Here is a 22,886-nt window from a genome sequence, read left to right on the forward strand (position 1 = left end):
GGGGGAGGAACAGCAGCAGCACAGCCTGAGGGGGGGGGGGGGCGGGGGGGCGAGGGCGGAGGCGGGGGGGGGGGGGGCACAGGGATCTCAGCCAGGGGCCCAGAGCAGAGACGGTCCATCAGGAGTCCCTCCGCAGCTGGCAATAGCCTGGCTCTGGGACCCCACGCGCTCAGGGATGGATGGAGACCAGCCTGGGAGGGAGTGTGGCCTCCACGTGGACACAGGACCCAAAGGCGTGGCACCTGCGGGCGGTTGGACAGCTGTCCTGCCTGTGACCGGCTTTGGTGGGCGGAGCTGAGTGGCTCTCCACAGCTGCCATGTCACCTTCTCCCCTTACCTTCCCACACTCCCAGGAGGGACAGCTCCCCACTGTTGCTAAGGCCCCGGGAGCGCCTGCCCCCCCTCTTTGTTCTCTTGGCCCCCACACGTCTCTGCCTGAGTGAGCTGGACTTAAATAAAAACAGTCCTGGCCTCTAGGGGGCGGTCCCACTAAGCAATGCCTTGTCGCCAGGGCGTTCTAGCCGCTGTAACATGTTCTTGTGAGGCAGGAAGGGGCAGGGCGTTACTTTGTATCCAGCTTCTAATAAGAACGGGCAGGGCCGCCTGCTGCACATAGTAGGCTTTGTCCACATAGTAGGCTTTATCCAGCAAGGCGACCCCTGCGGAGAGGAAATGATTAAGCACCAAGGCCATAGCAACAGCAGGCAGCTGCTATCTCCCCAGGAAGCTGAGGCTCTGAGGGGGACTCCTTTAGCTTGGGGGGGGGGGAAGGGGGGGTGGTTGCCAGCATTCCTGGCTGTGGCTCTGGTGCCCCAGTCTTGAAGGCCGTAGCCTTGAAATCTCTGCTCCGTTTCCCATGGCCGCCTCTGTGAGTGTGTCATCTCACTCCGCCTTCCTCTTCCAAGGACAGGTGATTGCACTTAGGATCTGTGCTGCGCCAGCACGGCCAGGCTCGGTGAGCCTTAGAGGGGGCGGTGAAGGATTAAGAGCAGTGGTCCTCAACCTTGGCTGCACATTAGAATCACCTGGGAATCTTTTTAAAATCCTGATTTCTGGAACTTCTGCTTCTTTGTTACTAATGTTGTGGCCCCACCCCATAACAAAGAAACAGAATTTCCAGAGGATGAGGCCCAGAAATCAGGATTTTAAAAAGATTCCCAGGTGATTCTAATGGTTGAGAACCACTGATTTAGACAAGAGAAGAAAGCTGGGTCTGGGTAGGACGCTGCCCTCTCTGATGGAGAGACAGCGCAACGGCCTTCGAGCCGAGTCTTTATTTTATAGCCAGATTTCTCGAGGGAACGTAAGGGCGTGGTCAAGATGTTTTCAATATTCTCACGGGTTTCAAATCTACTCAATTACATGCACCTGATCAAGCTTTGTTTACTTGCTGCACCTCCTGCAGCCCATATCACTCAGCCACGTGGGACCACAGGTTTGGACCATAAGGTCAAGCTCACAACCATTGCCTTTGGCTGTCATTGTGCTGGGGCTTGCACGTGGCTTTGCCACGAGAGGACCGTGCCCCCTCATTAGTCCCAGGCTTGAACCTATCCAAACGCTGTAGCCGCTCTCCACAAGGATCCACCTGGAAAATTTGAGATGCTATCACAAAGCCCTTAACCTGATCACACGTGCAAAGACATCCATTTCCTTTCTCTGGCCACATAAGTCTCAGGTTGAGGGCTTGGGGTGTGGAGATCTGTCTAGTGGGGCCATTTCTCAGTCTGCTGTGCACTCCCCCTGTCTTCATCCTGGGAATCTCCTTCCCCTGCCGCTGGCTCTGCAGACCATCCCTTCATTGAAGAACTGCAAGCCCTCAGTGGCCTTCTCTCCGCTCCATGCCCTGCCCAGCAGTGTCCTGTCTTTCCTTCCCAGACAGCGCTCTCGCTCTTGCTCTCTGCACTTAGGCCCCTCTGGCTTCCTTTAGCTTCCTCCAGGTTCAGTCACTTTATCCAGAAATACGCACGGCCCCACTGTTGGGTTCAGGCTCTCACAAGTGGGGTTCCAGCGTCCCGTCTCTGCACGGGTTTATACGCGATCCTCTGGCGCCGCCTTGTGGCCGATCAGTAGATTTGCAGGGAGCCGTTCTACTTGGGCTGCGCATAGATCAGCTGAGAAACGCTGCTTCTCGCCGGATAAGGAAAAGGGGGAAAGGGATGGAGGGTTGTGGGACGCGATGGCATTTAGCAAGAGGCCTGGGAGACAGAAATGCAAAATGAGCAGAAAGGCGCCAAGCTGACCCTGGCCATTCAAGGAGCGGCTCCTACTCTGTACGGAACAGTAGATGGAATGCAGGCTCTGGATCCTCACCTGCTACTTCCTGGCTGAGCGAGCTCATCTGCGAGAAAGTGGCCGCCGGTGTGGCCAAGGCTGAGGGATGGGCCGTGGTGGTCAGTTGGCTGCATCTCACAGGAGCTCCAGGCCAAAGTCAGGAAATGGACGTTCTTTTCAAACCAGACCTTGGGGGTCCCCTTATGCACAGGAGGCATCCGCCGCTGCACAGCCGAAAAAACGAGAAAATGAAGGACAGTTCTGGTTTTATTCCCAGTTCATCCCCGGATCGCCGGGATTAAACAGGAACGGGAATTCGGAGCCTCCGGAGTCCAGAACACGGCCCCCACCCACGTGCCTCCTAGCTTTTCCCGGCCACACTCTGACGGATGAGCGATTTGTGGCGTCGGCTGAGAATGTTTATGGTTCAGCGCCAAGAACAGGAGGGGCCCCCATTCTCTGAGGTTCAGTGCCCAGCAGGGCCTGGGGGGAGGGGCAAGGTGCAGCCACCACCTGCCACAGGTGAGTGGAGGCCGGTGCACACCTGCCCTCCGAGGGGCTGCTGGGGGCGGGGGGCCTGTATGATGCTGGGGCCCCATTCAAGGTGGGAGGTGGAGACCCCCACCCCAGCAGTGGTCCCCAGCACCATTGTTACCCCCACTTCCTGACCCCTGGGGGTGACCACAGGCAGAGAGGAGCAGCCCCCTTGAACCTGACCTTGGTTTCTACTGTGTGATCTTAAGCACGTGTTTTCTTTCCAGGCCTCCATTTCCCTGTGTATCAACAGCTAGGAAGGCCATGGCCTCAGAACCTGTCTACACAATGAAAGCTAACATGGTCTCTGAGCCTTTCTGAATACGGACACGCTTTCTTACACCCACACGGGACTTGTTAATGACAAAGGGGAAAGTTGTCCGGAGCAGGGACCTGGCCGACAGCTCCTTAACCAGGCGATCAGAGGTACTGCCACCCACTGGGGGGCAAGTTGACATCTTAACCCGAATCTAATCACGCAGAAATATCAGATTAACCCGCAGCAAGAGAGAGAGAGAGATGTACTGTTCCTCCCATTTATGCATTCAGTGGTTGATTCCTATAGGTGCCCTGCCCAGGGATCGAACCCCCAACCTTGGTGTCTCAGGCTGACGCTCTAACCAGCTCAGCTACCCGGCCAGGGCGAACTTGATATTTTTGAAGAGTTCTGATCAGGATCTTCTTTTAGGATGTTCCTCCACTGGGTTTGTCTGACGTTTCCCCGTAATTAAACTTCTCACGTGGGGAATATTGAGTTCCGTGTGCTCTCCTCCCTCCCTCCTGCCTCTCCCAACCCCTTCCAGGCTCTGTCCTCACTGCTGGCCTTTCCCTGTGGGCAGTTAATTCCCTCAGGTCCCACCAGGACCTCTCACAGCCCCAGTGGGGAAGGCGGGCGGGGGGGGCGGTCGGACCTGGCTGATCTGTTGTGGTGTTTCACCCCCAGGTGTAATCAGAGGGGCCGGCCCCACGGGCTCCAGGTGCCCTTGGTGATGTTTGCTGGAGAGAAAAGGAGTCAGGAGACCCAAGAGGAAGCCAGGAGAGCAGCGAGACTAATAACAACCCTCTCCCGGGCTGTTTATTAAATGCTCGGATAGACAGCCCAGGACGCCCCTCCTTCCCTGACATGTGGCGACCATATTTCCTCGGCCCAGCGATGAAACGGGTAGATTGGTCAAGAGCACTTCGTTGCCTTTTAATGCCTCTGGTTTGTGAATTTCCTTAGGGAAGGCTGCGTGTAGTTGCGCATTTTTCAAAGGGCAGTTTGTGAAAATAATGAAATAAAAGAATTGGAAACCAGGACTGGCTGGGCAGCCCACACTTGCCCCCTCCTAAAAGGCCAAGGTCTCGGAGCTGCTCGGGAAAGCCCGCTCCTTCCGTCCTGACCCAGGTCACAGGTTGCACAAAACAACCCCTAATGGCCATTTCACTAAAGGGCCCTGGCACACGGATCCGTCAATATCTGTTGAATAAACAGGTGACTTGAAGCACAGTGACCCCTGAAGTCAGCTGCTCTGGGCCTGAGGGCATTTTTTTTCCACGTGTAGGTATGTTTGCCCCGATAGATGGTCAACGCGCCTTTTTATAAATGAGGCATGCCGCCCGCGGGCCGCGAGTTTGACATGCTTGGTCTAGATTTAAGATGGGCCCTAAACCCGATGGCGCTGTCCGGATAAGAGGACAGAGGACACCAGGAGGGAGGCGCCCACGTGAAGATGGAGGTAGGGAGTGGAGTGGTGTGAGTCACCAGGAGCACCGGAGCCTCCAGGGCCGCCAGCGGCAGGAAGGCCGCCCCTCGAGCCTTCCAGGCTGACACCTGGACTGTGGGTGTCTGGCCTCCAGAGCTGTGGCAGAGTAGATTCCTGTTGTTTTAAGCCTCTGAATTTCTGGAATTTGTTACCGCAGCCCAGGGAACCAGTAACCCGTAATCCTATCACTTAAAACGACTTGTACTTAATACTGCTTAAGCGCCACATGGCTTTGAGCAAGCTGCTGCTTCGCTCCTCTGGTTCCCAGTTTACTCGCCGGCAAACTGGGGGCGTTTTCTTTCCAATGTCCGCATTCCAGGATTGACAGGTGATACTCAGCAATCAGTTCACGGCGCCGGCAGCCTCTCTGAGCCTCCGTTCCCCATCTCTAAAAGAGAGGCAAGAGCCCTAACCGGTTTGGCTCAGTGGATAGAGCGTCGGCCTGCGGACTGAAAGGTCCCAGGTTCGATTCTGGTCAAGGGCATGTACCTGGGTTGCGGGCACATCCCCAGTGGGGAGTGTGCAGGAGGCAGCTGATCGATGCTTCTCTCTCATTGATGTTTCTAACTCTCTATTCCTCTCCCTTCCTCTCTGTAAAAAACCAATAAAAATATTAATAAATAAATAAGTAAAGAACAAGAACCCCTAGCCCTGTCCCCATCCTCAGGCTTAGAACTCGATACTAAGGTGCAGTAGGAAAGGAGGCTGGAACAGTGGGCCCTGCGCCCATAGCTAAGGGGCCACCTCAATCCCATCCCCGGCCGAGGGAGCACCACCGCCCCCTGCCGGCTGAGCATTGGTCTCCTCCGGGGCCGCCCGACAGCCTGCGCCTGCGCAGAAGGCACGCGCTCAGGCCCGCCCCTTGTGGGTGTGACTTCCTCGGGGCGCTCGGTCCGGCCACGCCCATTTCCGGAAGGGGCTGGCCCAGGCCGGGAGCACGTGACTGGGATCCGGCTCGGGAAAGATGGCGGCGCCCAGGGCTGCGGCGTGAAAGTGTCAGTGGGAGACTCTGTGCGCCGTGCTGGGGTCAGAGCCGCGGGGCCGGGCGCCATGTCGCGGCTGATCGTGAAGAACCTCCCGAATGGGGTGAGTGGCAGGGGCCTGGGCCCGGGGGTCTGAAATGAGGGCCGGTCGGGGGCCAAGGGTCGGTAGGAAGGCGGCTGCGGGGAATTGAGGGGCTTTCCCTCCGGGGCAGGACCCGCGGCTTTCCCCCCTTTGACAGTGGGAGGAAGGGATCGTAACTGCTCACGGTTTCACAGCCGCCGGTGGGTCCCTGACGCGCAGCCCGACACCCTCCGGCCTGGCTCCCCGGACCCCTGGTCCGGTCACATTTGTTGTTGTTGACTCGAGGCTGGGTCACACCCGGTACCTGCAGCCGTTTCCACTCGGGGGGCTGATGGGCGGCACGTGGGGAGTAATGGGCTTAGGGCCCGAGTTCCAGTTCCCGATGCCGTCATCGGGGCAGGTCGGGTTCGTTTCAGGACCGAAAATGGGCTCTGAACCCTTTATCCAGTACGTGGACTGTTTCCCTAGAGTCCCGCGCAGAGCCTGCGGTGGGCACTCAGCTAGCACATGCCCAGGGAGTGAGCGAAGAAACAGACGAATGTGGGGCCAGAGGGCTGGGGCTCTGGGCCATCCTCGCCTCCCTCCCTGTCGCCTTTCCTGCGTGGGAAACTGCACCCGCTGGTGCGGCGGTCAGCTCATCCCGCACACCCAGAATGTGCCATCTTGGTCCGAGGTCTTCTGTGCTCTGGCCTCTACTACCCCTTGGGACGGACTCTCTCCCCTTAGGAAGAGGCAGGACCCAAAGCCATTGCTGTTTCATGGCTCTGGTTTTTTAACCTTATCTCCCCCTTGCCCCTCCCCACCACAGATTGGTCTCGGGAGGCTATGACACAATTTTACTTTTTTAAAATATATTTTTATTGATTTCAGAGAAGAAGGGAGAGGGGGAGAGAGATAGAAACATCAATGATGAGAGAGAATCATGGATTGGCTGCCTCCTGCACGCCCCCTGCGGGGGATCCAGCCTGCAACCCGGGCATGTGCCCTTGACGGAATCGAGCCCGGGACCCTGTGGATGATGCTCTAGCCACTGAGCCGAACCGGCTAGGGCAGCTATGACAGTTTTAAAACTTTGAACAGCACAGTAGTGTGTAAGCTGAGAAGCAGGGTTTGTTCCCTCTCCCCCTCCCTCTATCTTTCTCCAGGAGTAACCATCTTCTCTGGCTTATTTTAGGACTCCCCCATAGGTTTCTTCCTCTGCCAAAGATGTGCCCCATTTCTTGGCCTGTTTACCCGATGACTATCTGCTGACCCCCACTATGAAAGATGAGGAACCTAGATCATCTATTCCTCGTCGGTTATTTTTTATTTTAAAAAGTGTTTTTATTGACTTCAGAGAGAGGAAGGGAGAGAGAGATGGCAACATCACTGATGAGTGAATCATCGGTCAGCTGCCTCCTGCACGTCCCAGGCTGGGGATGGAGCCCGAAACTAAGGCGTGTGCCCTGACCGGGACCTGAGCCTTGCCCTCCTCTCCTGGTTCATAGGCCGATGCTCAACACTGAGCCACACTGGCCGGGAGTGTTATTTGTTGTTTTTAATCCATCCATCATTTACCGTAAATGGTATACTTTTGAAATATGTATTATTGATCTACCCATCATATCCATCAGCTTTAGGCAGTACCTTTTTTTTAATTCTCGAGGATATGTTTGTATTGATTTAGAGAGAGAGAACGAAACATTGGTGTGAGAGGGAAACATCAATCATTTGGGGGCCTCCTGTACGTCCTGACTGGGAAGCGAACCCGAAAGCTTTGGTGTATGGGACCAAACCAGGGCTAGGCAGTGTCTCTTGATGCCTCACTGTGATGGATGAGGGTGGCTCCCCTTCCCCTCCCAGCTTCCATCTGTCCCTGGGCTCTGACCTCCCCGCTCTCCCTCACGGCGCCCCTCTGTCCTAGATGAAAGAGGAGCGGTTCCGGCAGCTGTTCGCCGCCTTCGGCACGCTGACGGACTGCAGCCTCAAGTTCACCAAGGATGGCAAGTTCCGCAAGTTCGGCTTCATCGGCTTCAAGTCCGAGGAAGAGGCCCAAAGGGCACTGAACCATTTCAACAAGAGTTTTGTCGACACGTCCCGGATCACGGTGAGTCGGCGGAATCTCGCCACTGCCTGCCTGTGGAAAACGCTCTTTCCCTCCTACCCCTGTCCCCTTGCAGGCTGTGATGTCCTCAGCGTCTCACTGCTTCTCCGTCTTTCCTGCCTAGAGGTCCCCGGAGAGTTTGTTAAACTGGTTTCCTGGCCCGTTCACGGAGTTTCTCATTCAGTGTGTGGGGGAGGGGCCCGGGAATGTGCACGTCTAACAGGCTCCCAGGTGATGGGATGCTGCGGCCCGACATGAGAACCACTGGTCTACGTCATTCATTCACAAGCTGTTCAGCCAGCACTCGAGCGCTTACGTGATGCAGGGGATTTGGAGCGGATGTGGCCCCTGGCCCGTCCTCATGGAGCCAGCAGCCCACAGGAGACGGGGGGCTGCCTTCAGTCACTGTGGTCAGTGCTGAGGAACAAAGGAGGTGCCGTCCTTGCTGGGGGGGATGGGGAGTCAGGAAAGCTTCCTGGAGGAGGAGGTCCTGCTCTGTCACTCACGTGCTTTTAATGACTCGGTAAAGACATCGAGTTCCAGTCACCATTCTGACCCTCTCTGACCTGGGTGACCTGGGGCAAGTCACTCACTTCCCTGTGCTTCGGTTCCTGGCCTGAGAAGTGGGGGAGCCATGGCTCCTTCCTCGCACTGGGGGAGGCTCAGTGTATTCCTACTTGCAAAACAGGAAGACTGCCTGGTAAACGTTCACGCCCACAGTGCTGTGAAGAGAGCAAAGCCAGGCGAGGGGAGCATGCGGAATTTGCTTCAGCCAGCTCAGCTAGGCTGTGGCAGCGGCCTTTTTAAAAGCCCAGGCTCCTGGGTGTGAGTGTGGCTGGGCACAGTGGCAGGTCCCCCCGACCACCCTCCCTCGCCTGTGCAGGTGGAGTTCTGCAAGTCGTTTGGGGACCCGACGAAGCCGCGGGCCTGGAGCAAGCATGCCCAGAAACCAAGCCAGACCAAGCAGCCTCCGAAAGACAAGGACTCGGTGCCCCCAGAAACTAAGAAAGTGCGTACACGGTCACTCCTGCCTTCGAACCCGGGGTCAGCAGGGTGGCCACCGCTGGGGGCTCAGGGCAGGGGAGCAGGAGTGACCTGCGACTCCCTCTCGGATGGTTCCTGCAGGAGGGCCCTCCCAAGACAATTCAGTTTCATCTCCCCTCGCCCAAGCCCCCCGCTTCTCAGGCCAGATGGTCCTCACCATCTGCGCCTTCTGTTTGTAGGACAAGAGGAAGAAAAAGGCAGCGAGTGAGCTGGAGGAGGTGAGTCCGTCCTGGTGCCCAAGAGGGTGGGCGCTGGGAGGGGTCCTGGGAGCGCTGGAGCCGAGTCTGGTTTCTTAGGCTTCTTGTCCCGTGAAGCGTCCACTCCGCCCTCCTAGGGCTGACCCGGCTGGCCCCAGGGGACATGAACGTGGAGGGTGCTCTGACCCGCCGGGAGTCAGGAGGGGTGAGCTGACTGAGTCGTCCTGGCCTGTGTTTCCCTCTTCCCGCTGCGGTGCCACCAGCTGAAGGAAAACACCGAGTTCCGGGAGTTCCTGTCGGTTCACCAGAGGCGGACACAGGCAGCCACTTGGGCCAACGATGCCCTGGACACGGAGCCCTCGCACGGGAAGAGCAAGCAGGCCAGTGACTACCTGAACTTCGACTCCGATTCGGGCCAGGAGAGTGAGGAGGGAGCCGGGGAGGACTCAGAAGGTAAGGCATGGACACGCCCCCTCGGGTCCCTGCACGCCTACGGGCCTGTGCTCTCACGGGCTTGTGCAAATGTGGGTCCCTCGGTGCCAGACACTGCCCTCTAGTGGGGTGGCTATCCCAACCACAAGTACCTTGGCCTTGACTGATCTTGGCCACTTATTCAGCCACTCCATATTGAGTACCTACTATGTGCCAGGCACTGCTTTAGGCATTGGGGATACAGCAGTGAGTGAACGACGAAGAATCCTGCCCCCACGGAGCTGTCACCCTGGTGGGGGGGGGAAGACACCGTAAAGAAATCACCCACTAGTTAGTGTGTTCCGTGAAGACACAGAGAGAAAGCGGGGAGGGGAGTAGGAGAGTTCCCGAGAACAAAGGTTGGAAGGAGGTGAGGGCAGCCCCGTCCTCAGGAGGTGCCCACGGTGTAGGGGGGGGACACGGGTGTGTGAGCAGTTGCAGCCCAGGATGGCACGTGGCGGGAGAGGGTCGGGAATCCATTGTGGCTTAAAGCACAGAATGGCTTCAATGTGGATGTTACATACGGTAAAGTTTCTGTGCAAAGCTGGGGTCCGAAGGACTCGCTGCGAGTTGGTGGGACACGGTCATGGAGGGACAGGCGTGGGTGCAGGCGGAGGGAACAGCGTTCTCCGTGGCTCAGGATGGCTGCAGCCGTGGGAGCTGGAGGCACTCAGCCGTCCGAGGGGCAGGAGCTCGGGTTTCTCCCTGCAAGCACCTGGTAGTCACTGGAGACTTTAGTCCAGGAGTGGCCAAAAGGTCCTCCAGGTCGCAGTTGAAAGAGTGGGTGACGAGGGCAGGGCTGCTGCGGGGAACACGCAGCTCCCGACGTGTGGCACGTGGCACCTCAACATGGCAGCATCTCACCATGTGACTATCAGGACTCACCAGGGCTGCGCGGTGATGGTGGGCTTGGCACCTCGTGCCCCCTGCCGTCCCAGGCCCCTTGCGGGCTGCACAAACACAGTCCCTTGGTGCCAGGACTGTCCCCGACTCCCAGCCTCCCTGTTTTCCCAGAGGAGGGCGACCTTGAACCGAAGGCAGCCGTGCGGAAGGAGCTGTCGGACATGGATTACCTGAAATCCAAGGTGGTGCGGGCCGAGTCGCCGTCTTCCTCAGAGGAGGAGGAGGAGGAGGAGGAAAGTGAAGATGAGGCCGTGAACTGTGATGAAGGCAGTGAGGCCGAGGAAGAGGATCCCTGTGCTGCCCCCACCCGGCAGGGCCAAGAGAGGACAGGGCCAGCCCCAGAGCAAGGCACCCTGTCTGGGACCAAGAAACCCCAGGAGGCCAGCGCCCAGGTGTGTGGATCGGGCTGGGTCTGGGGGTCCGGGAGCCGGTTGGTGGTTCACCATGTCCTTGCCCACGTACCCTGCAGGCCCCAGACCTGGCTACACATCTCAGCTCTGCCACTTGCTCTGTGACCGGTGCATGCACTTCTTTCTGAATCTGTTTCCTGTCACTGGAGAGTGAGCTGCTGATGGATGCAGCCTGTTATACTTTGTATTTAGTGGCAGTGTACTCAGATGTCAGCCCACAGTCGACAACAATGCGTATGATTAAGTGAGCACTTACTACGTGCTGGGTCGGTGCCTGCCGTATCCTTTGTCATTGAGTCTTAAGACAGTCTTGAGGGCCAGGCGTTCTTCATGTCCGGTTTCACAGGGGAGGGCGCTGAAGTCCAGGGGAGGGATTGTTTTGACCCAACCAGACAGCAGTGCCCGATGGTGCTCTGCACAGTGGGCACAGACTGAGCCCCGAGTCGGTGGCAGCGAGCATCACGTGACCTCAGGATGCTCGCAGCATCCCCGGCTCGCCGTCAGCGCGCCTCTGCACACTCAGTGCCACTGGGCCAGGGACTCACTCCCACTCTGTTCTCTGCCGTCACTCAGAAAGAGAAGCCAGCCGTCCAGTGGGAACCCAGCACCCCCCACACCGTGAAGCTGCGGGGAGCCCCATTCAACGTCACAGAGGTGCGTGCCGCTAACTGGGACAAGGGCCAGAGCTGAGGGTGGTGCTGGGAACCCCTGCTGCAGGGGGTTCAGGGTTAGTGGAGGACTGGAGCTGGGAAGAATTGGGGCTAAGAGGCCGCTGAGTGCGATCCCAGGCCTTGCCTTTCACGGGACGGTGGCTGACCAGCCCAGGAGGAGCAGCTGCCCTCACCCATGGTGCACGCAAGGGCTGCGCATGCTTCTCCTGCTGGAGAAAGGAGAGGGCCACCTGATCAATATTTAAGGCTTTGGGATCCATACTCTGTGTTAGTGCATTTTAAAAAAATGTGTTTGAATCGCCCTCATGTTCAGAAGAGAGAGACTGGAGAGTATTGGGACGGCCTGCAGCAGCACCGTAAGTGACTGCGAGCCATCACCATGAGGGGACAGGGGCAGATAGTCCAGCGCTGAGGAGAAGCGGGAAAGGCCAGACTTAACCCCAAATATATAAAAGGTACTTGCAGGGAGGGATATCAGACATGGTGCCTTAAAATGCCGATGGTGGCATTGCTATTTTATATTTACATCCTTCATCTCCAGCTTTTCTTCAGATTTTTTCCAAGTTTCATTTAATGATGGAGAAAAGATGTGTATATTTAAGGGAAAGAGAGAAACGAGAAAGGACGAAACACTGGTAACCTTTCCGCGTTCAGGACTTCGGCCCAGGCTTCTTTGTTTGGGCTGCGCTTTTATTACCAGTTGATACAGGGGGAACCTTTCCTTCTTCTAGAAAAACGTTACGGAGTTCCTGGCGCCCCTGAAACCGGTGGCCATTCGGATCGTGAGGAATGCTCACGGGAACAAGACAGGTGAGGTCTGGGTGTCGGGGGTCCAGAGGCAGCTGGGGAAGGTGGAAGGTCGGGGCAGTGGAGTTGGGGGACACTTGAGGGGCGGCTGTTCTTGTTTCTGCTTGTGGTCCCCGGCTCCGTGGATTGGCTAGACCCGTGGCCGGCAAACCATGGCTCGTGAGCCACATGCGGCTCTTTGGCCCCTTGACTGTGGCTCTTCCACAAAAAACGACATGCAGGCGCGCATGTACAGTGCGATTGAAACTTTGTGCAGAAGTCGGTATTTTGTGGAAGAGCCACAGTCAAGGGGCCAAAGAGCCGCATGTGGCTCGCGAGCCGTAGTTTGCCGGCCACTGGGCTAGACTGCTTGGACCAGGGTCTCCTCTTGTCCCTGCCTGGCAGCCTGGTGCATGGTTGTCACTGTTTCTCTTGTCTCCACTCTTGCCAGTGGGCTCGCCTGTTGCTTTAAACAGATGTCCCTCCCCAGTCCAGGGTTTGCTGTGCCGACAGGCAGCACTCTGAGCTGCTAAGAATGTGTGCTGTTGCCCCTCACTGTCCTCTGCCAGGCTTCCCCGCTGGGCAGCAAACATTCTGGAAGGAAGGGCCTGAGTTTGGAGAGTTGGGCACCCCCTTACTGCCCTGGCTGGGGCTGCAGGACACGCAGCAGCAGAGCTGTGCTCCCAGGAACCACGCCGAGGCCTGGGCAGCGCTGGGCATGCAGGCTGCCCTTGGCAAGAAGCTGTGGGCCCAGGCTGAGCAGCAGGAGCTCCTGGGGCCAGAGTCCGGGGAGGAAAGGCCACCTGCTTTAGGGGTGGTCTTGTTGCCTTCAAGTTTCTGTGTCCCCGCCCCGGCCCTCTGAGCCTGCAGCCCTGCTCTCCAGGCAGGCCCGGTGGCCAGTGTCCCTCTCTCCGTGCCCACCTGTTCGGGTACAATCCAGGGCAGAGGAGAGCCTGCCCAGCTTCAGATCCCAGCTCGGCCACCTGCCAGCCCTGGGGCCCTGGACCAGGACGTAGTCAGTTTCCTCATCTGAGCAGTGGGGTGGTCGTGTCTCGTTTAGCTGTGAGAACTCAGTGAGTTAGTCGCACAGTGTTTACAACAGTGATGAGCGCCCATCCAGGCTCCCTGCGAGCCAGAGTTAGGACTGTGGCGGTGCCCCGCTCGCACGGCTCTTCAGAGACCAGCGGGAGGGGCAGGGAGGGGCACGCTTGAGGTGTCAGGACGAGGAGCCATATTGGAGGCCTTGGAGCCGGAGAGAGCTGGCCTGTGAGCGTGACGCTTCAGGGACGTAATCGGATGTCCCCATGGGAGCTGCCGAGGAGGCAGGCTGGCCCCGCGCTGAGGGCTCAGTGATTGGACTGCAGCCCCGGGTGCGGGCCGAGGATGGGAAAGACCCCACTGGCTCTGCGCACCTCGGGCCTCGGGCTCCGGCAGAGTGGCTGTGGAGATGGCCCCTCAGGGGCCACGGGGGCGGGGGGGCTGGAAGGGGACAGAGGCCTCCTGTCTTCTGACTCCGACATCCCAGCATCGTCATCCCAGTGTCGTCAGTGTAGAGCCAGGCCCCAGAGCTGAACCAGGGGTGGGGAACCTTTTTCCTGCCAAGGGCCGTTTGGGTATTTATAACACCATTCGCGGGCCATACACAAAAATTAGCCTGCTGTATGTGGTCAGACATTTCATTAACTCACCCCTGATGCCTTGGCAGGGCCAGACCAAATGACGTTGCAGGCCTTGGACGGCCCGTGGACGGCCCTGTCCCCTCCCCTCCCCCCGGCCTAAAAATTCTGCGAAGGGAGATTCGGCCACAGCGGGAGGGAATCTTTGCATTTTGGAGAATTGGCAAAACTGGAAGTTCTTCCCCACTCTCTGCCCAGCTTCTCCTGAACACTAGCACAGTGTGGGGGACGTCTGCGGACTTGACTTTGGTCATTGTCCTTCCTCAGGGTACGTCTTTGTGGATTTCAGCAGCGAAGAGGAAGTGAAGAGAGCTTTGAAGTGCAACAGAGAGTACATGGGTAAGGACACGGGACAGGCCCGGCTCCGCGTGGAGGCAGGGTGCGTTCATTCCTTTATTCTTTCCTTTACTCCACGTTTGGTGAGGGTCTGCTCTGTGCCAGGCGCTGCTCTGGGCACTGGTGAGACAGCGGCAAGCAGAACAGCTTGAGCAGCTGCTGTAGAGTAAATGGACAAAGGGGGGAGGGGGAGGCATCGAGGGGCTGTGCTGGGGGGAAGTGCAGAGCAGGAGAGGCAGGATTGGAGGAGGCACGTTTATGAACAGGAGTGTCCCCTTGGGCCTCCCCGAGAAGGTGAGGAAACCCAGAGGAGCAGAGGGAGCAAGCCCTGGCTTGCGGGGGCAGGCGCTCCAGTGCAGGGAACAGTACAGGCCGCATGTGCAGGTCCCTGAATTGGGAGCTCGCCTGAATGGTCTGCGAGACGTGGTCGTTGACCTGACCCTGGCATGGACAAGTGACTCAGATCCAGCTGCCGGCCCCTAGTGAAGACACAAGTTCTGTCAGGGAAGGAGAGAAACCAAGCAGTCTTGTCAGCCAGTCAGGCAGTAGGTGTTTATTGAGCACCTACTGTGTGCACGTGGAGGAGATAGTGGTGGTCACGGTCTAATCAGGCCCCGGGTGATGCACGTAGAGTTCACTAGTGCAAGGCGACGGGCTCCTTGGCGTTGGGTGCACACGTCATGTGTTGTGTCCTGAGGCAGAGTAGCCGTCGGTGCCAGGACACATGCCCTGAGCTCAGGATGCAGATCTGGACGGAGGCGGCCCAGGCAGGCTCCCCCCGGGTTGACACTGACTTGCAGGATGGATGACATGGGGAAAGGGCCTTCGGGTCAGGCCAGCTGCAGCCTGGGCCTGGGCCTTGGCATCTGGAAGGCGGAGGCGGCGGCGACGACGAGTTTGGAATCGTCAGTTGGGAGTCACTGGCAAGTTCCAGGCCTCCCCCCAGGCCCTGACTCCTCTCCTTGTGCAGGTGGCCGCTACATCGAGGTGTTCAGGGAAAAGACTGTCCCCGTGGCCAAGGGGCCCCCGAAGAGCAGCAGCAAACCCTGGCAGGGCCGGGCGCTCGGGGAGGACGAGGAGGAGGAGGACCTGGCCGACTCGGGGAGGCTCTTCGTGCGCAACCTGCCCTACACCAGCACCGAGGAGGACCTGGAGAAGATCTTCTCCAAATATGGTGGGTGCGGCCCCCCTGGAGCAGGCGGCTGAGGGCAGGCAGGCCTGGCTTCCAGTCCCAGGCTGCCCCTCAGCTCCTGACCTTGGGCTCCTGACGTCCCCTCCCGTCTCAGTTTCCTCATCCATGAAATGGGCTGATGATCCCTGAGCTGCTGTGAGAATTCACACACGCTGTGCTTGACAGCGAGGGTGTTTTTGCTGTCGTCATTGTTGCTGTTTCACAGGACATGAACTTGAAGACCCGTAGTTTAGCTGGGTCACCTGGGCTGTATTCTGTTGTAAGGTCACGCTGTGAAGGGAAGGAAGTTAGGGTTTAAAGTGACGGTGAGGTCTCAATGCCACTGAGATCCCCTGGAGGGCCTCCCATTTTTTTTCGGAGGCCGTCTCTGGGTGGTGGGGGTCAGGGCGTGGTTGAGTGCCTGGTGTGGGGGCAGGGAGGCCCTGAGCAGGACTCTGCCATTGGTGTAACCTTCCAGCCTGCGGTTCCTGCTGTCCTGAGCACGGATCCTTCCCCCCAGGCCAGCACCCTAGTTGATAGCAGGGCCGGCTGCACACGAGAGGGAGTCAGGAGACTGCAAGCACTTCCGGGGCACTGAGCAGGCGCTGTTAGGACACTCCACGTGTCAGTGCCTTTAACCCTCCCAGCACTTGTGAGTCAGGTGCTCTGATGATGCCACTTTACAGGTGAGAAGACTGAGGCACCTGAAGACCACACCTATAGGTGGTGGAGGCGGGACCCAGCCTAGCACCTGTACTGTCAGGAGAGATGCATAAAGGGTGGTATCAGGGACACCTTGACCTTTGAGGTGGTCTCACGGCTGCCTCTGACCACGGGCCAACCCAGAGCGGCAGCCCGATGCTCTCGCCAGTGAAGACCGTCACCTGCTCAGTGCCGAGCGTGCAGGCCCATCCCGGCCCCAGACACTGACCCTCTCCTGTCCGCAGGCCCCCTGTCCGAGCTGCATTACCCCATCGACAGCCTGACCAAGAAACCCAAGGGCTTTGCCTTCGTCTCCTTCATGTTCCCTGAGCACGCGGTGAAGGCCTACGCCGAGGTGGACGGGCAGGTGTTCCAGGTGACTGCCCTGGGCCCGGGTGGCCGGGAGAGGCCGTGTGTGTGCATGCATGAGTGTGTGTGTGTGTGTGCGCGTGCGTGCGTGCATGCGTGTGTGTGCACACCCCCCATTTCTAAGGAAGCACACTAGTGGCCGGGAGAGGCCGTGTGTGTGCATGCATGAGTGTGTGTGTGTGTGTGCGTGCGTGCATGCGTGTGTGTGCACACCCCCCATTTCTAAGGAAGCACACTAGTGGCCGGGAGAGGCCGTGTGTGTGCATGCATGAGTGTGTGTGTGTGTGTGCGCGTGCGTGCATGCGTGTGTGTGCACACCCCCCATTTCTAAGGAAGCACACTAGTGGCCGGGAGAGGCCGTGTGTGTGCATGCATGAGTGTGTGTGTGTGTGTGCGTGCGTGCATGCGTGTGTGTGCACACCCCCCATTTCTAAGGAAGCACACTAGTGGCCGGGAGAGGCCGTGTGTGTGCATGCATGAGTGTGTGTGTGTGTGTGTGCGTGCATGTGTGCGTGCGTGCGTGTGCACACCCCCCATTTCTAAGGAAGCACACTAGTGGCCGGGAGAGGCCATGTGTGTGCATGCGTGAGTGTGTGCGTGCATGTGCACACACCCCCATTTCTTTTTTTCTTTTTTTGGAATATATTTTATTGATTTTTTACAGAGAGGAAGGGAGTGGGATAGAGAGTTAGAAACATCGATGAGAGAGAAACATCGATCAGCTGCCTCCTGCACACTCCCCCTGGGGATGTGCCCGCAACTAAGGTACATGCCCTTGACCGGAATCGAATGCGGGACCCTTGAGTCCGCAGGCCGATGCTCTATCCACTGAGCCAAACCGGTTAGGGCACACACACTCCCATTTCTAAGAAAGCACATTAGTGGCCTGGGGAGCTGTCCTCGAACCTGCCCAGAGGTCAGCGCCCCGAGGGCTGGTCAGCTCTGGTTCCACTGAACCGTCAGCACCTGGGACAGCGCCTGGCACCTAGTGGGCACTCCCAGAGGGTTTGCTGAATGAATGAATGAATATGCTCTCCTTCTGGAGAAATGGCACTTGGAAGAGGAAGAAGGAAGGAAGGAGTTGGGCACGGTCATGTTAAATGGCCACAGTGGAGTATAAGGCGCTCTTGTCTTTTTTCCCAGCGCCTCCAAGTAAGGCGCTCAGTGCGCACCCCCAGCCCAGGCTCCTGTCCCCCTCTTCCCTTCTTTCCATTCCTGCCTGCATAGTGCAGTGATCTCTGTGGCCTCCAGACCAGACCTCCCGTGCAGGCCCTACGTGTGCAGGGGCAGGATGGGCCCTGGCCTCGGGGTGGGGGGGTAGGTGGCACTTATAAGCTGACCGGTCTCCCTCGTGAGGCTGTCACATGGCCTCCGTCCCAGTGTCAGGCCCCCGGGTCCCGTGGCCAGGTCCCCATTCTGGGTCGAGGGTAACCACGTGGTCATCCGGCCTGAGGCCGTGTCTGAGAGGGTTTCAGCACCGCATGCTGCCGCCTGCTCGGAGAGGCCGCTATCCTGGGGAGGATGTGGAGGCACCTGACCCCTCCCCCCCTGACTCCCTACCCCCCACCCCCTCTAGGGCAGGATGCTCCATGTCTTACCATCCACCATCAAGAAGGAAGCCAGCGAGGATGCCAGCGCCCCAGGATCGTCCTCTTACAAGAAGAAGAAAGAGGCCAAAGACAAAGCCAACAGCTCCAGGTTCTTATGCACGCGGCCACGGCCCTGGCCAGGCTCCTGCTCCCTCACCCCCTCTTCCCCAGCTGCCAGCTGCCGTGGGGCTCTGGCTCCTTGTGGGGTCCAGCCTCGCCTTAACCTTGCTGAGCCCGTTTCTCACCTGCAGAACGGGAGAACTGTAGTGGTGCTTAGCTGTGCGGAGCCCTGGGGGTTAAACAGGTTGACAGGCAGAGCCTAGTCCCTGGCACAGAGTGGGTGCCTGACACAGTGAGGGTTGTTCATGTCATCATCGCCCTCCTCGTCCGCAGGCCCTGGGAGGTGGCCCACACCAGGGAAGCTGGGGGAGAGAGGCTTTGGGGTTCAGAACAGCAGGCCGAGGGCTCATTTCTCAAAGGTTTCGCATCTGAAACAATATTCCTGTCGTTGCTCTGTGGTCTGATGTCCCTCTCCTGCCTCAGCTCTCACAACTGGAACACGCTGTTCATGGGCCCCAATGCAGTGGCCGACGCCATCGCACAGAAGTACAGCGCCACCAAGAGCCAAGTGTTTGACCATGTGAGTGAGCGGCCCGTCTGATGTACCGGCTGTGGGCCAGATGTGAGGGGCCAAGGGCCATCGTGCTGGGTCGCCTGGGAGGGGCCCTCTGCCCCGGCACGTCCCAGCCGCCCCTCGACCCTGGCTCCTGCGGGGTTGTGTGGAGCCACCCTGAGAGGTGACAGCCAGAGCCAACCAGTCAGTGGGGTCGGGGAGGGCATCGGGGGGTCCTCTCCCTCCAGGCCATCCTCTCAGGCTGTGGGACACGGGAGGCTGCTCGTCACCTGCCCGGCAGCCACCAGGCCTCTTGCTTCCCTCCCACAGGAGACCAAGGGCAGCGTGGCCGTGCGCGTGGCCCTCGGGGAGACCCAGCTCGTGCAGGAGGTGCGGCGCTTCCTCCTGGACAACGGGGTCAGCCTGGACTCCTTCAGCCAGGTGGGTGCACACCGGCTCGGTGCGGCCGCCGGCCACGGGGAGCTGGGAGCTGGGCTGGGTTCAGGTTGGCAGCGTGGCAGTGGGTTTGAGGACCCGGCCTATCGAGGGTGATGTTTGCCATTAATTTTTAGTCTCCAAAGAGAGGAAGGAAATCACACGGGTTCAGACAAGGCGCCTCTCTGACTGGATGGTGTCTCTCAGAGGCCTATGCAAGAGGGCTACCTCGTAACCTTCATGCAGACCAGGGGGCCCCAAACATCCTGTCCCCGCCTCCCCCCCCCCCCCCAGCTCCTTTCTAAGAGCACTGCTGTCTATCTGAGTGGTGGGCCTTCCTTGAACCAAGTAGGAGAGCGGTCACCTCCACGTGCTCCCTCCACCAGGTGGGGTTCTCGGGTTATGGCTGATTAAGTCTTGGGGGCCCAGTGAGCACCTAACACCCTCATCAAGATCCCCCTTCATTCTACAGACAAGGAAACAGACCCTGCGGGCGGGGGGTGGCTTAAAGGTCCAACAAAGAGACTGTGGCAGGAGCCTGCGCTCAGTCTCAGCTTCCGCCTTCCAAACAGCAGCTTCCTGAGGTTTACCTGCCTTAGACTGACCCGAGAGGGCGGCTAGGGTGGAAGGGTGGGCGGATAGCTGAGTGGGTGGGAAGTGGGGGCGATGGATGAGGCGGGTAGGGAGGTGGGTGGGTGGATAAGTAACTATCACTAGCTAGCATCTATTGGGACTTACCAAAGCGCCCTTCCGAGTTTCACTTTCCTAACCCTCATGGAAAGCAGCACTGCTGTCCCCGGTCACACAGAAGGGACCGTCACAGGTGCAGTCCCTCGTTCCAGGTCACGCAGCTCTTCACGGTGGAGCCAGATTTGAATGTGGCCCCAGAGTCCACGTCCCTAATCGTTACACTTGCAATCTGAGTTGCACCTACAAAGCCCATGGGTGCCCTGCCTTTTTCCCACCTGCAGATGTGCCCTCCCCTATGAGGAGAGCCGGTGAGGCCTACAGGATGGGTGTTAACCATTAGCCCATTTCATAGATGAGAACACTGAGGCCCACAGGGAAAGCAGACTGGGGTTTCAGGCCAGGTCAGTGGCTGAGCTGAGACTCATGCTCAGATGATCCCAGGCCTGGAACTTTCCCATTACATGTTTTTGGCTCTCCTGTGCCCTCCAACATTGTTTTTCATGAAATAGTTGCTGACGTTCACACAGCGCTTACGCTCGATGCGCCCTTTGCCTATGTTAGCACAGCTGTTGCAGCCTCTCCTGGAGCGGTCCTGGAGATAGCCCGTGTCCGTATGTTAGTGAGGGGCCGAGCGCCGGTCAGTGCGTCTCAAGTATCTAGTGCAGCCGTGGGCAAACTACGGCCCGCGGGCCGGATCCGGCCCATTTGAAATGAATAAAACTAAAAAAAAAAAGACCGTACCCTTTTATGTAATGATGTTTACTTTCAATTTATATTAGTTCACACAAACACTCCATCCATGCTTTTGTTCCGGCCCTGCGGTCCAGTTTAAGAACCCATTGTGGCCCTCGAGTCAAAAAGTTTGCCCACCCCTGATCTAGTGTCTAGGTTTGAGTTCTTCCAAAGGCAGACTCAGAGTCAAGGACAAGTATGGTTTTGGGCAGCAGACACAGTGAGAAAGGCCAAGGGGAGGGCGGGAGCCCGGTGCAGGGCGTGCTTATGGCAGCACCTCGTCCGGCAGGGCCGAGCTGGACCTGGGGCACCGGCAGAGCCCTGCCTGGAACTGTCCCACCCACAGGACCAGGGACGCACCAACCCCTGGGAGCCCGGGCTGCTCCCACCCAGCCCCTGTCGCCTGCCATGATGTGACAGCAGGCGCCTGCAGTTGCAGGAGAAGGCCTGCGGCCTGGGCCGCGGATGCAGATGCTGCCTGGGCTGGAGCGCCCGGATGTCCCGCAGGGCTGCGGTGGGCAGTGGCGGGGGCTGCCGCGGCTCCACAGTGGAGGGGCAGGGATTTCACCCAGGGGGTCCACTTTGGTGCCCTCACCCTTATCCACTCCACGGAGCCTCCTCTTATCCGGGGAGCTACGTGCCTGAGACGGTGCCATCTCCTGGGCCGGCCTTTGAAGTGCCTGGTGACTGAGGTCCCAGCGGGGTACCTGGTCTGGAGTCGACCACAGATCAGTGCTGGTGGCAGGGCCTGCCCTCCTGTTGTCCCTAATGTGTCCATCTCCTCCCTCGCAGCCCGCTGCAGAGCGAAGCAAAACCGTGATTCTGGTGAAGAACCTGCCCGCAGGCACCTTGGCGGCCAAGCTGCAGGAGACCTTCGGCCGCTTCGGCAGCCTGGGCCGCGTGCTGTTGCCCGAGGGCGGCGTCACCGCCATCGTGGAGTTCCTGGAGCCGCTGGAGGCCCGCAAGGCCTTCCGCCACCTGGCCTATTCCAAGGTAGGGCGCCGGCCTGCGTCCCGGGGATGAAGGGAGCGGGCGCAGCGACGGTCTGAGCAGGGGCCTGGCCCAGGAGCCCCTCTGAAAGCACCTGCTCTGTGCTGACTGAGCTTGGTTCCCGCCGAGATCACAGGGGAGAGGCTAGAACCTCCAGAAAGAGGTCCCAGCCTCGGGCTCCTCGGCATTCTGCTCCCTTGGACCTGAACCCCATTCTTCTGCTTGTGGGGTCTTGTACCTACAATAGTGTAGCAGTCAGTTCTGCAGGCGGGCTGTCTCCTGTCCTTGGCAGAAACAAACACACACTCACACACAGTAATGAGTGTGATAGTCTCCTGTGGCCGCCATAACAGGTTCCCACCAACTCCGTGGCTTAAAACAGCAATGTGTCCTCTCACAGTTCTGAGGCCGGAGGTGGGAAATGGGGGCGCTGCAGGGCCGTGCTCCCTCTGAGGCTCCAGGGAGGCCCCCTTCGCCCCTGCAGTGCCTGGTGGCTCCAGTGCCCATGGCTGTGGCTGCTGCACTGGCCTCTGCCTCCTCACGTGCCTTCTCCTTCCTCCATTTCTGGCTGGATCCAGGGCGACCTCACTTCCAGATCCTTCACTCAGTGACATTTGCAGACCCTTTTCCCAAATCGGTCACACAGGTGCTGGGGGTCAGGACGTGGTCGGATCTTCTGGGGCCACCTTACAGCCACTGCAAGTAGCTTCTCTCTCAGGCACGTTAGCCATGTGCAGCCTCTGTCAGTGTCTAGTTTGTCCTTTCTAAGAAGAGCCATAGGCACGTACATGCACATGCGTGGCCGAGAGTCTGTTGTGGGCAGAGAAGCGTGGTCTCCAGCATCCCCACTGCACTTCCTGCACGAGAGCTGCATCTCATCCTGGTCTGTCCCCCGCCCCCTGCCCACTCACACCCCGGCCAGAGCAGCCCAGGGGGCACGCGTGCTCGGCCCCTCCCCCAGCCCTGAGCTCCAGCAGGCCCCTGGGTTCTCAGGGATCAGGCGGCGGAGGGCTCTGGGCTGTGTGCCCCTCCTGGCCCTTTCAGGGGGAGTCACTCGTACTCTCTGACCCTCGGGCTCTTCGTCTGTGTAAGACACTGAGTCCCTCCTCACCTCTGTCTGCAGTTCCACCACGTCCCCCTGTATCTGGAATGGGCTCCCGTGGGCGTCTTCTCCAGCTCAGCCCCACAGAGGGAGGGACCCCAAGACACACCGGTGGAGCCTGCGGAAAAGGATGGGGCGGAGCCAGAACCTGGTGAGAGCTGAGTCCCGGGACAGGGGTGAGGGAAACGGGTGGGCGGCACCATTATTAGGTTTAAAGTTCATTATTCGTCCCAGAGACCAGTGGGTCTCAGACTCTTGGATTTCATAGGCGCATTCTTAGAAAAATAGAGCATAAACA

General features: G+C 58.8%; 1 protein-coding gene across 4 annotated transcripts in view; it reads left to right on the plus strand.

Annotated features, from left to right (window-relative positions):
• The first annotated feature begins 5,480 nt into the window (after window positions 1–5,480).
• The window catches only part of RBM19 (RNA binding motif protein 19), a 97,202-nt gene continuing 79,796 nt past the window's right edge, over window positions 5,481–22,886 (plus strand). For 2 of the 4 annotated variants that reach the window (XM_059676659.1, XM_059676660.1), the window contains exons 1-16: window positions 5,481–5,639; window positions 7,522–7,704; window positions 8,585–8,721; window positions 8,933–8,963; window positions 9,206–9,395; window positions 10,428–10,708; window positions 11,300–11,380; window positions 12,129–12,207; window positions 14,127–14,198; window positions 15,166–15,369; window positions 16,314–16,444; window positions 18,014–18,135; window positions 18,570–18,666; window positions 18,970–19,080; window positions 21,289–21,489; window positions 22,610–22,739. In XM_059676659.1, the coding sequence (XP_059532642.1) occupies window positions 5,604–5,639; window positions 7,522–7,704; window positions 8,585–8,721; window positions 8,933–8,963; window positions 9,206–9,395; window positions 10,428–10,708; window positions 11,300–11,380; window positions 12,129–12,207; window positions 14,127–14,198; window positions 15,166–15,369; window positions 16,314–16,444; window positions 18,014–18,135; window positions 18,570–18,666; window positions 18,970–19,080; window positions 21,289–21,489; window positions 22,610–22,739 (2,086 nt within the window). In that variant the 5' untranslated portion in view covers window positions 5,481–5,603. Of the gene's footprint in view, window positions 5,640–7,521; window positions 7,705–8,584; window positions 8,722–8,924; window positions 8,964–9,205; window positions 9,396–10,427; window positions 10,709–11,299; window positions 11,381–12,128; window positions 12,208–14,126; window positions 14,199–15,165; window positions 15,370–16,313; window positions 16,445–18,013; window positions 18,136–18,569; window positions 18,667–18,969; window positions 19,081–21,288; window positions 21,490–22,609; window positions 22,740–22,886 lie in introns of all 4 variants that reach the window. The other 2 variants (XM_059676658.1, XM_059676661.1) reach the window with 2 other exon arrangements.

The sequence above is a fragment of the Myotis daubentonii genome, chromosome 19 (assembly GCF_963259705.1).
Source record: "Myotis daubentonii chromosome 19, mMyoDau2.1, whole genome shotgun sequence".
NCBI classification, from domain to species: domain Eukaryota; kingdom Metazoa; phylum Chordata; class Mammalia; order Chiroptera; family Vespertilionidae; genus Myotis; species Myotis daubentonii.